This window comes from Bombina bombina, chromosome 4 (genome assembly GCF_027579735.1).
Source record: "Bombina bombina isolate aBomBom1 chromosome 4, aBomBom1.pri, whole genome shotgun sequence".
Classification (NCBI taxonomy): domain Eukaryota; kingdom Metazoa; phylum Chordata; class Amphibia; order Anura; family Bombinatoridae; genus Bombina; species Bombina bombina.
This window is the reverse complement of record NC_069502.1, coordinates 399,839,490-399,851,781: the sequence shown is the minus strand read 5'-3', so window position 1 is coordinate 399,851,781 and position 12,292 is coordinate 399,839,490. Positions and strand designations below refer to the sequence as shown.

General features: G+C 38.2%; 2 protein-coding genes across 2 annotated transcripts in view; both read left to right on the top strand.

Annotated features, from left to right (window-relative positions):
• The window catches only part of LOC128656331 (integumentary mucin A.1), a 77,341-nt gene extending 71,602 nt beyond the window's left edge, over positions 1 to 5,739 (top strand). Inside the window, exon 2 of the mRNA XM_053710180.1 lies at positions 5,215 to 5,739. Within this exon, the coding sequence (XP_053566155.1) occupies positions 5,215 to 5,717 (503 nt within the window). The 3' untranslated portion in view covers positions 5,718 to 5,739. The remainder of the gene's footprint in view (positions 1 to 5,214) is intronic.
• Positions 5,740 to 7,979: 2,240 nt separating this feature from the next.
• LAMP3 (lysosomal associated membrane protein 3) overlaps positions 7,980 to 12,292 on the top strand; it is a 79,931-nt gene continuing 75,618 nt past the window's right edge. The window contains exon 1 of the mRNA XM_053710179.1: positions 7,980 to 8,313. Coding sequence (XP_053566154.1) covers positions 8,251 to 8,313 — 63 coding nt within the window. The 5' untranslated portion in view covers positions 7,980 to 8,250. The remainder of the gene's footprint in view (positions 8,314 to 12,292) is intronic.

The window sequence follows — 12,292 nt, the reverse complement described above, 5'->3', positions numbered from 1 at the left end:
AAACACTATTTTGGGACAACCACACAATTTCATACATTTCTTATGCTCTAAGCTGGTAATTCATTAGGATCTGTTGGTAAATTGTCTGCAAATTGAAATCTCTGACTATAACTGAAGAGCTGGCTGGATTTGACAAGTCAGTTATTTGTGGATAGGTGACGTACTATACTTCTAATAGCAAGTTGTATATTTTTGTTTAGAAACTGACTTGAACCAACTGGGTTATGCACCTTTACCAATCAGTCTAGACTAGCATTTACAGACCAGAGATAGAACCTAGAAACATAGAAACATAGAATTTGACGGTAGATAAGAACCAAAAAGGCCCATCAAGTCTACCCATATTGCATGTTACTTTTTCCTTAGGATAGCCTTATGCATGTCCCAGGCATTTTTAAATTCCTTTACAGTCTTTGTGTTTACCACCTCAAATGAAAGTTTATTCCATGAATCCACCACCCTTTCTCTAAAAAAATGCTAACTCAAATTTCTCCTGAATCTACTACCCTCTAACTTTAGATTGTTTTGCCATTTATTTTTTTGTGAAAAATGCTTTCAGCTTCTATTTTATTAAGTCCCTTCATATATTTGAAGGTTTCTATCATGTCACCTCTTTCCCTTCTATCCTCTAAACTATACATATTTACTTATGTGGAGGTCACTAACACATACATTGAAATTACTCTCGCCACACACTATTATAATACCTCTAAGTACACTACTCCCAAAAGAATTTAAAAAACAAATAGATAAGTGGGGAAATAAAGGCCTCTATAGGGTAGCTGATTTCCTAGACAATGGGAAGTTGTTGACATTTACACAATTAAGAGATAAAATACACCCAAATACATTGCACTGGTTTTTATATCTCCAAATTTCCCATGCTATAAATACATATAGACTAGGCAGCATCCCAGCCTGCCCAAAAACTGCTCTGGAACAAATGATAATGACACCCGGTAGAAATAAAAAAATGATTACACGCTTATACTTAGCCATTCAAGAAGCAAATAGTTCAGCAAAATTGGTAATTTATGACAAATGGGAACAAGATTTAGCTATAACCTATGATAGAGAAGATTGGAGCCAGATTTTCTCCTCAATGAGGAGAAGTTTAATTGGGGCAGACCTTATCGAAAACTCAATAAAAACCTCATATAGATGGTACCTTACACCACTGAAATCCTCACATTACACCACACAGGGTAGTAGATTATGTTATCGGGGATGTAATGGGATAGGGACCTATTTTCACATGTGGTGGGAGTGTCCAAAGATACAACCTACATGGGACAAGCTTTCTCAACTATTTAAGGTGATTCTAGACAACTCCTTTACATTATCAGCCTCACAGGCCTTACTACATATCCCCCAGGAGTCAATGAACTCAATTACTAATAGATGGGTTAATATTATATGTACAGCAACCAGAATATGTATAGCTAGAAAATGGAAAGTGGGGGCTCCAGAATGGGGTGAGGTAATGATCAAAATTGAAGATGTTTATAATATGCTAAAATCAGCTGCATGGATACAAGGGACATCTGAGAGATTCCAAAACATGTGGATACACTGGATTTTAAATAAACAGAAATATGTAGGTACATACAGATCAACACTAAGTAACCAATAAGGCTTTTTTAGGGCAATTAAATTGGAGAGAATAGGAACTTTCTTAAATATAGATATAGCGTTCTAAAGAAATCTACAACATTGTCACTGCTCGACGGGAAAAGTTTAAAGTTAAAGGTTTTTCTTTGTATACAGTTATGAAGTTTAGGTTTAGGGAAATGGGATAAGAGGGGAGGGGGTGGAGAGGGAGTTAGGGAAGGGGGGAGAAAAATTGATGAAAATGATATAAACAGGGTGCTGAAAACTTTAATTGTTTTAAGAATACTAGGACATTGTAACCCAGCACACTGTTTTATTATGTTGTATTTGATGTGATCCATGACAATAAAAATTATTTCAACTAAACTATACATATTTAGATCATTGAGTCTTTCTTTGTACGTTTTATATTTTAGACCATGTACCATTTTAGTAGCCCTCCTTTGGACAGCTTCTAGTTTATTTATATCTTTCTGAAGATATGGTCTCCAGAACTGTACACAGTATTCCATATTTGGTCTAACTAATGATCTGTAAAGTGGCATAAGAACCTTGCTATTTCTGCTACTAAAACCTCTTCCAATGCAACCAAGCATTTGACTGGCCTTGCTGGCTGCACTGCGGCATTGTGTACCAAATTTTAAATCATCTGAAATAATAATTCCCAAATCCCTTTCTTCTTTAATTACAGTCAGTAATGTACCATTGAGACTATAATTGGCCTTTGGGTTTTTGGATCCTATATGCATAATTTTGCTCTTGGTAATATTAAATTTCAGATCCCATTTATTTGACCAGTCCTCTAGTTTATTAATATCACAGTTCATTTGATCAACTCCTCCTGGAACATCTACCCTGTTACAAATGTTTGCATCATCAGCAAACAAGCATTCTATTGGCTGTTCCGATCAGCCAATAGAATGCAAGCTCAATCTGATTGGCTGATTGGATCAGCCAATCGGATTGAACTTGATTCTGATTGGCTGATTCCATCAGCCAATCAGAATATTCCTACCTTAATTCCGATTGGCTGATAGAATCCTATCAGCCAATCGGAATTCGAGGGACGCCATCTTGGATGACGTCATTTAAAGGAACCGTCATTCATCGTTCAGTCGTCGGCCAGGATGGATGTTCCGCGGTGGAGGTCTTCAGGATGCTGCCGCTTCGCTCTGGATGGATGCCGCTTGGATGAAGACTTCAATCGGATGGAAGACCTCTTCTGCCCCGCTTGGATGAAGACTTCAGCCGGATCATGGACCTCTTCAGCCCCCCGCTTGGGCTTGGATCAGGACATCGGAGGAGCTCTTCTGGATGGATCGGTGTGATACCCGGTGAGGTGAAGACAAGGTAGGATGATCTTCAGGGGCTTAGTGTTAGGTTTATTTAAGGGGGGTTTGGGTTAGATTAGGGGTATGTGGGTGGTGGGTTGTAATGTTGGGGGGCTTGGGTATTGTATGTTTTTTTTTACAGGCAAAAGAGCTGTATTTCTTGGGGCATGCCCCGCAAAGGGCCCTGTTCAGGGCTGGTAAGGTAAAAGCGCTTTGAACTTTAGTAATTTAGAATAGGGTAGGGCATTTTTTTATTTTGGGGGGCTTTGTTATTTTATTAGGGGGCTTAGAGTAGGTGTAATTAGTTTAAAATTGTTGTAATATTTTTCTTATGTTTTAAATATTTTTTTATTTTTTGTAACTTAGTTCTTTTTTATTTTTTGTACTTTATCTAGTTTATTTAATTGTATTTATTTGTAGCAATTGTATTTAATTAATTTATTGATAGTGTAGTGTTAGGTTAATTGTAGATAATTGTAGGTAGTTTATTTAATTAATTTATTGATAGTCTAGTGTTAGGTTTAATTGTAACTTAGGTTAGGATTTCTTTTACAGGTAAATTTGTAATTATTTTAACTATTTTAGCTATTAAATAGTTCTTAACTATTTAATAGCTATTGTACATGGTTAAAATAAATACAAAGTTACCTGTAAAATAAATATTAATCCTAAAATAGCTATAATATAATTATAATTTATATTGTAGCTATATTAGGATTTATTTTACAGGTAAGTATTTAGCTTTAAATAGGAATAATTTATTTAATAAGAGTTAATTAATTTTGTTAGATTTAAATTATATTTAACTTAGGGGGGTGTTAGTATTAGGGTTAGACTTAGCTTTAGGGGTTAATCCATTTATTAGAATAGCGGTGAGCTCCAGTCGGCAGATTAGGGGTTAATGTTTGAAGTTAGGTGTCGGCGATGTTAGGGAGGGCAGATTAGGGGTTAATACTATTTATGATAGGGTTAGTGAGGCGGATTAGGGGTTAATAACTTTATTAGAGTAGCGCTCAGGTCCGGTCGGCAGATTAGGGGTTAATAAGTGTAGGCATGTGGAGGCGACATTGTGGGGGGCAGATTAGGGGTTAATAAATATAATATAGGGGTCGGCGATGTTAGGGCAGCAGATTAGGGGTACATAGGGATAATGTAAGTAGCGGCGGTTTATGGAGCGGCAGATTAGGGGTTAATAATAATATGCAGGGGTCAGCGATAGCGGGGGCGGCAGATTAGGGGCTAATAAGTGTAAGGTTAGGGGTGTTTAGACTCGGGGTACATGTTAGAGTGTTAAGTGCAGACGTAGGAAGGGTTACCGCATAGCAAACAATGGGGCTGCGTTAGGAGCTGAACGCGGCTTTTTTGCAGGTGTTTGGGTTTTTTTCAGCTCAAACAGCCCCATTGTTTCCTATGGGGGAATCGTGCACGAGCACGGTTTTTAGGCTGGCCGCGTCCGTAAGCAACTCTGGTATCGAGAGTTGAAGCTGCGTTAAAAATGCTCTACGCTCCTTTTTTGGAGCCTAACGCAGCCTTTATGTGGACTCTCAATACCAGAGTTATTTTTATGGTGCGGCCAGAAAAAAGCCGGCGTTAGTTTTTCGGGTCATTACCGACAAAACTCCAAATCTAGGCCTTAGCATCTATTCCAAGGCAATACATTTTGTGAATAAGTTTGTTGTGTGGGACGGTGTCAAATGCTTTGCTAAAGTCTAGATATGCAACATCTACGGCTCCTCCCTGGTCTATTATTTTAGTTACATGGTCAAAGAAATCAATTAGATTAGTCAGGCATGATCTTCCAGCAGCGAAGATCATGACTGACTAATCTAATTGATTTCTTTGACCATGTAACTAAAATAATAGACCAGGGAGGAGCCCAGGAGATATTCCTGCAAGTTCAGTTCATTGTCAGCGTATACTAGCACTGCTCTGAATAGATTTCAAAATAATATTTTGATGAATGACCATCTAACTCAATAGTCCTTCTGCATTACTGAGATGTTGCAATTCAGAATTAAAAAAATTAAGAATGAGTAAATGCTCAGCTTCACAGATCTTAAAAACTACAAGGTTTAACTTTGTTTCTTTCAACTTTTTTTTATAATAGTATCATAATGGTTCTAAAATTGAAAACCTAATAAACAAAAATATATTTCAAATGAAGAAATGAAATATTGAAAAACTGGTCTTTAACATTTTGAAAGCATGAAAATTATAACTAACTCAGATACTCATAACAAACTTGAATTGTAATATTTTTCCATTTTTCCAGGAGTATTACTACAGATGAGTTATGTGCATGGAGTAACATCATCACCTGATGCCAATCTAGTATCCAATACTACAACAACCCTACATATAGCACCTAATGCAACCACTCATGCACCCAACACAACAACTCCTCATACAACACCTAATACAACCACTCATGCACCCAACACAACAACAACTCCTCATACAACACCTAATACAACCACTCATGCACCCAACACAACAACAACTCCTCATACAACACCTAATACAACCACTCATGCACCCAACACAACAACAACTCCTCATACAACACCTAATACAACCACTCATGCACCCAACACAACAACTCATCATACAACAGTTAATACAACCACTACACCTGGCACTAAACCACCAACTCCAACATTGCCACCAAAACCAACACCACCTTCCATTGGAAACTACTCTGTAAAAATGGATAAAGATAAAGGACCCTGCATAATTGCAGTGATGGGATTGGAGCTAGAACTGGATAAGGTATGAGTACATTGTAGAGTCAAATAGTTTTGTGACATAATTAGTGATTCCACAGCAATGAGTACCCTAATTCAAAATAAAAAGGTCAATTGATTGAAATGTGGATATTAATTAATGTTCTGTGACCTTTTGCCTAAACATCAGACTGGTCTGTTAATAGTTTGTTTGAGATCTCCCTTAACAGTGTTTATTTTGATGGCTTATGTAATAGCTCAGAATCTAAAGGAACAGTAAGCACTAAATACATATTATATGCATAGTATTGAGGTTATGTCCCACCTTCCTCTAGCCATGAATGCCACCATTGTGAAATCCAGCTTTCACTGAATTTCAGTGCTGATGTGCAGCAACTCACTTTCAGATATCTGCAGTAAAGCCTAGGTTCCAAAATGGCAGCACACATAATTTGAGTAGGGGGCATGAAATGTATTTAGTGTTTGATATCCCGTTGGTTATGGCCTCCATGTCCCTTTAAACTTTCCTTATTAACATATGGCTAGATTACGAGTTTTGCGGTATGAGTGAAAAAGCAGCGTTATGGCTCTTTTTCACTACCGCTGGTATTACGAGTTTTGCAGGTTTAGCTGCACCGCACACTTTTTTGGCTGAAACGCAACGTAACTACTGCAGCTTTCAAAACGTCACCAATATTACGAGTTTGTCTGGGAGGCCAAAAAGTGAGCGGTACAGCCAATACCGTCAAGATCCATACCGTAAACTGAAAGTCAGTAGTGAGTTTTACGCTACAAATCTGTAACAAAAAAGTCATAACTAAAGTGCTAAAAAGTACACTAACACCCATAAACTACCTATTAACCCCTAAACCAAGGCCCTCCCGCATGGCAAACACTAAAATAAAATTATTAACCCCTAATCTGCCGCTCCAGACATCGCCGCCACTGTAATAAACATATTAACCCCTAAACCGCCGTACTCCCGCATCGCAAACACTAGTTAAATATTAATAACCCCTAATCTGCAAATATTAACAACACCTAATACAACCACTCATGCACCCAACACAACAACAACTCCTCATACAACACCTAATACAACCACTCATGCACCCAACACAACAACAACTCCTCATACAACACCTAATACAACCACTCATGCACCCAACACAACAACTCATCATACAACAGTTAATACAACCACTACACCTGGCACTAAACCACCAACTCCAACATTGCCACCAAAACCAACACCACCTTCCATTGGAAACTACTCTGTAAAAATGGATAAAGATAAAGGACCCTGCATAATTGCAGTGATGGGATTGGAGCTAGAACTGGATAAGGTATGAGAGTACATTGTAGAGTCAAATAGTTTTGTGACATAATTTGTGATTCCACAGCAATGAGTACCCTAATTCAAAATAAAAAGGTCAATTGATTGAAATGTGGATATTAATTAATGTTCTGTGACCTTTTGCCTAAACATCAGACTGGTCTGTTAATAGTTTGTTTGAGATCTCCCTTAACAGTGTTTATTTTGATGGCTTATGTAATAGCTCAGAATCTAAAGGAACAGTAAGCACTAAATACATGTTATATGCATAGTATTGAGGTTATGTCCCACCTTCCTCTAGCCATGAATGCCACCATTGTGAAATCCAGCTTTCACTGAATTTCAGTGCTGATGTGCAGCAACTCACTTTCAGATATCTGCAGTAAAGCCTAGGTTCCAAAATGGCAGCACACATAATTTGAGTAGGGGGCATGAAATGTATTTAGTGTTTGATATCCCGTTGGTTATGGCCTCCATGTCCCTTTAAACTTTCCTTATTAACATATGGCTAGATTACGAGTTTTGCGGTATGAGTGAAAAAGCAGCGTTATGGCTCTTTTTCACTACCGCTGGTATTACGAGTTTTGCAGGTTTAGCTGCACCGCACACTTTTTTGGCTGAAACGCAACGTAACTACTGCAGCTTTCAAAACGTCACCAATATTACGAGTTTGTCTGGGAGGCCAAAAAGTGAGCGGTACAGCCAATACCGTCAAGATCCATACCGTAAACTGAAAGTCAGTAGTGAGTTTTACGCTACAAATCTGTAACAAAAAAGTCATAACTAAAGTGCTAAAAAGTACACTAACACCCATAAACTACCTATTAACCCCTAAACCAAGGCCCTCCCGCATGGCAAACACTAAAATAAAATTATTAACCCCTAATCTGCCGCTCCAGACATCGCCGCCACTGTAATAAACATATTAACCCCTAAACCGCCGTACTCCCGCATCGCAAACACTAGTTAAATATTAATAACCCCTAATCTGCAAATATTAACAACACCTAATACAACCACTCATGCACCCAACACAACAACAACTCCTCATACAACACCTAATACAACCACTCATGCACCCAACACAACAACAACTCCTCATACAACACCTAATACAACCACTCATGCACCCAACACAACAACTCATCATACAACAGTTAATACAACCACTACACCTGGCACTAAACCACCAACTCCAACATTGCCACCAAAACCAACACCACCTTCCATTGGAAACTACTCTGTAAAAATGGATAAAGATAAAGGACCCTGCATAATTGCAGTGATGGGATTGGAGCTAGAACTGGATAAGGTATGAGAGTACATTGTAGAGTCAAATAGTTTTGTGACATAATTTGTGATTCCACAGCAATGAGTACCCTAATTCAAAATAAAAAGGTCAATTGATTGAAATGTGGATATTAATTAATGTTCTGTGACCTTTTGCCTAAACATCAGACTGGTCTGTTAATAGTTTGTTTGAGATCTCCCTTAACAGTGTTTATTTTGATGGCTTATGTAATAGCTCAGAATCTAAAGGAACAGTAAGCACTAAATACATGTTATATGCATAGTATTGAGGTTATGTCCCACCTTCCTCTAGCCATGAATGCCACCATTGTGAAATCCAGCTTTCACTGAATTTCAGTGCTGATGTGCAGCAACTCACTTTCAGATATCTGCAGTAAAGCCTAGGTTCCAAAATGGCAGCACACATAATTTGAGTAGGGGGCATGAAATGTATTTAGTGTTTGATATCCCGTTGGTTATGGCCTCCATGTCCCTTTAAACTTTCCTTATTAACATATGGCTAGATTACGAGTTTTGCGGTATGAGTGAAAAAGCAGCGTTATGGCTCTTTTTCACTACCGCTGGTATTACGAGTTTTGCAGGTTTAGCTGCACCGCACACTTTTTTGGCTGAAACGCAACGTAACTACTGCAGCTTTCAAAACGTCACCAATATTACGAGTTTGTCTGGGAGGCCAAAAAGTGAGCGGTACAGCCAATACCGTCAAGATCCATACCGTAAACTGAAAGTCAGTAGTGAGTTTTACGCTACAAATCTGTAACAAAAAAGTCATAACTAAAGTGCTAAAAAGTACACTAACACCCATAAACTACCTATTAACCCCTAAACCAAGGCCCTCCCACATGGCAAACACTAAAATAAAATTATTAACCCCTAATCTGCCGCTCCAGACATCGCCGCCACTGTAATAAACATATTAACCCCTAAACCGCCGTACTCCCGCATCGCAAACACTAGTTAAATATTAATAACCCCTAATCTGCCTCCATCGACCTCGCCGCCACCTACATTACACTTATTAACCCCTAATCTGCCGCCACCTACCTACATTTATTACCCCCTAATCTGCCTCCCCCAACGTCGCCACCACTATACTAGATTTATTAACCCCTAAACCTAACCCTAAGTCTAACCCTAACACCCATTAACTTTAATGTAATTAAAATAAATCTAAATAAAACCTACTATTAATAACTAAATAATTCCTATTTAAAACTAAATACTTACCTGTAAAATAAACCCTAAGCTAGCTACAATATAACTAATAGTTATATTATATCTATCTTACGTTTTATTTTTATTTCACGGGCAAGTTTGCATTTATTTTAACTAGGTAGAATAGTTAGTAAATAGTTATTAACTATTTAATAACTACCTAGCTAAAATAAATACAAATTTACCTGTGAAATAAAACCTAACCTGTCTTACACTAACACCTAAACTTGCCCTACAATTAAATAAATTACCTAAATTAAATACAAATCTAAAATAAAAACAAACACTAAATTACACAAAATAAAAAGAAATTATCAGATATTTAAACTAATTACACCTAATCTAATAGCCCTATCAAAATAAAAATAAAAACTATCCTAAACTAAACTACCAATAGCTCTTAAAAGGGCCTTTTGCAGGGCATTGCCCCAAAGAAATCAGCTCTTTTATGTGTAAAAAAAATACAAACAACCCCCCAACAGTAAAACCACCCACCACCCACACAACCAACCCCCCAAATAAAATCCTAACTAATATAACCTAAGCTCCCCATTGCCCTGAAAAGGGCATTTGGATGGGCATTGCCCTTAAAAGGGCATTAAGCTCTTTTTCAAGTGCCCAAACCCTAATCTAAAAATAAAACCCACCCAATAAACCCTTAAAAAGCCTAACACTAACCCCCGAAGATCTACTTACAGTTTTTGAAGACCCGACATCCATCCTCAACGAAGCGGCAGAAGTCCTGAACGAAGCGAAGTCTTTATCCAACCGGGCAGAAGTCTTCATCCAGACGGCATTTTCTATCTTCATCCATCCAGCCCGGAGCGGGTCCATCTTCAAGACATCCGGCACGGAGCATCCTCTTCAATCGACATCTTCTTCAACAATGAATTCTCCTTTAAATGGCGTCATCCAAGATGGCGTCCCTTGAATTCCGATTGGCTGATAGAATTCTATCAGACAATTGGAATTAAAGGTGAAATGATGCAATCAGGCAATAGGATTGAGCTTCAATCCTATTGGCTGATCCAATCAGCCAATAGGATTGAGCTTGCATTCTATTGGTTGTTCCAATCAGCCAATAGAATGTGAGCTCAATCCTATTGGCTGATTGGATCAGCCAATAGGACTGAAGCTCAATCCTATTGGCTGATTGCATCAGCCAATAGGATTTTTTCACCTTTAATTCCGATTGGTTGATAGAATTCTATCAGCCAATCGGAATTCAAGGGACGCCATCTTGAATGACATCATTTAAAGGAGAATTCATTGTTGAAGAACGTCGATTGAAGAGGATGCTCCGCTCCGGATGTCTTGAAGATAGACCCGCTCCGGATGGATGAAGATAGAAGATGCTGTCTGGATGAAGATTTCTGCCCAGATGGATGAAGACTTCTGCTGCTTCGTTGAGGACTTCTGCCGCTTCGTTCAGGATGGATGTCGGGTCTTCAAAAACTGTAAGTGGATCTTCGGGAGTTAGTGTTAGGCTTTTTTAAGGGTTTATTGGGTGGGTTTTATTTTTAGATTAGGGTTTGGGCAATTGAAAAAGAGCTAAATCCCCTTTTAAGGACAATGCCCATCCAAATGCCCTTTTCAGGGCAATGGGGAGCTTAGTTGTTTTTTAGTTAGGATTTTATTTGGGGGGTTGGTTGTGTGGGTGGTAGGTTTTACTGTTGCGGGGTTGTTTGTATTTTTTACAGGTAAAAGAGCTGATTTCTTTGGGGCAATGCCCCGCAAAAGGCCCTTTTAAGGGCTATTGGTAGTTTAGTTTACGATAGGGTTTTTTTATTTTGGGGGGGCTTTTTTATTTTGATAGGGCTATTAGATTAGGTATAATTAGTTTAAATATCTAATAATTTCTTTTTTTATTTTGTGTAATTTAGTGTTTCTTTTTTTTGTAATTTAGAATTGTATTTTATTTATGTAATTTATTTAATTGTAGTGTAAGGTTAGGTGTTAGTGTAACTCAGGTTAGGTTTTATTTTACAGGTAAATATTTACTAACTAGTCTACCTAGTTAAAATAAATGCAAACTTAACTGTGAAATAAAAATAAAACCTAAGATAGCTACAATGTAGCTATTAGTTATATCGTAGCTAGCTTAGGGTTTATTTTACAGGTAAGTATTTAGTTTTAAATAGGAATTATTCAGTTATTAATAGTAGGTTTTATTTAGATTTATTTTAATTACATTAAAGTTAGTGGGTGTTAGGGTTTGGGTTAGACTTATTGTTAGGTTTAGGGGTTAATAAATTTAGTATAGTGGCGGCAACGTTGGGGGCGGCAGATTAGGGGTTAATAAGTGTAGGTAGGTGGTGGCTACATTGGGGGAAGCAGATTAGGGGTCAATAAGTGTAATGTAGGTGGCTGCGACATTGGGGGGGGCAGATTAGGGGTTAATAAGTGTAGATAGGTTGTGGCGACATTGGGGGCAGCAGATTAGTGGTTAATAAGTGTAACGTAAGTGGCGGTGACATTGGGGGCGGCAGATTAGGGGTTAATAATTGTAGGTAGGTGGAGGCGACATTGGGGGCAGCAAATTAGGGGTTAATAAGTGCAATGTAGGTGGCGGCGACATTGGGGGCGGCAGATTAGGGGTTAATAAGTGTAGGTAGGTGTCGGCGATGTTGGGGGTCAGATTAGGGGTTAATAAGTGTAATGTAGGTGTCGGCGATGTCGGGGGCAGCAGATATGGGGTGTTTAGACTCAGGGTTTATGTTAGGGTGTTAGGTGTAAACATAAATTGTCTTTCCCCATAGTAAACA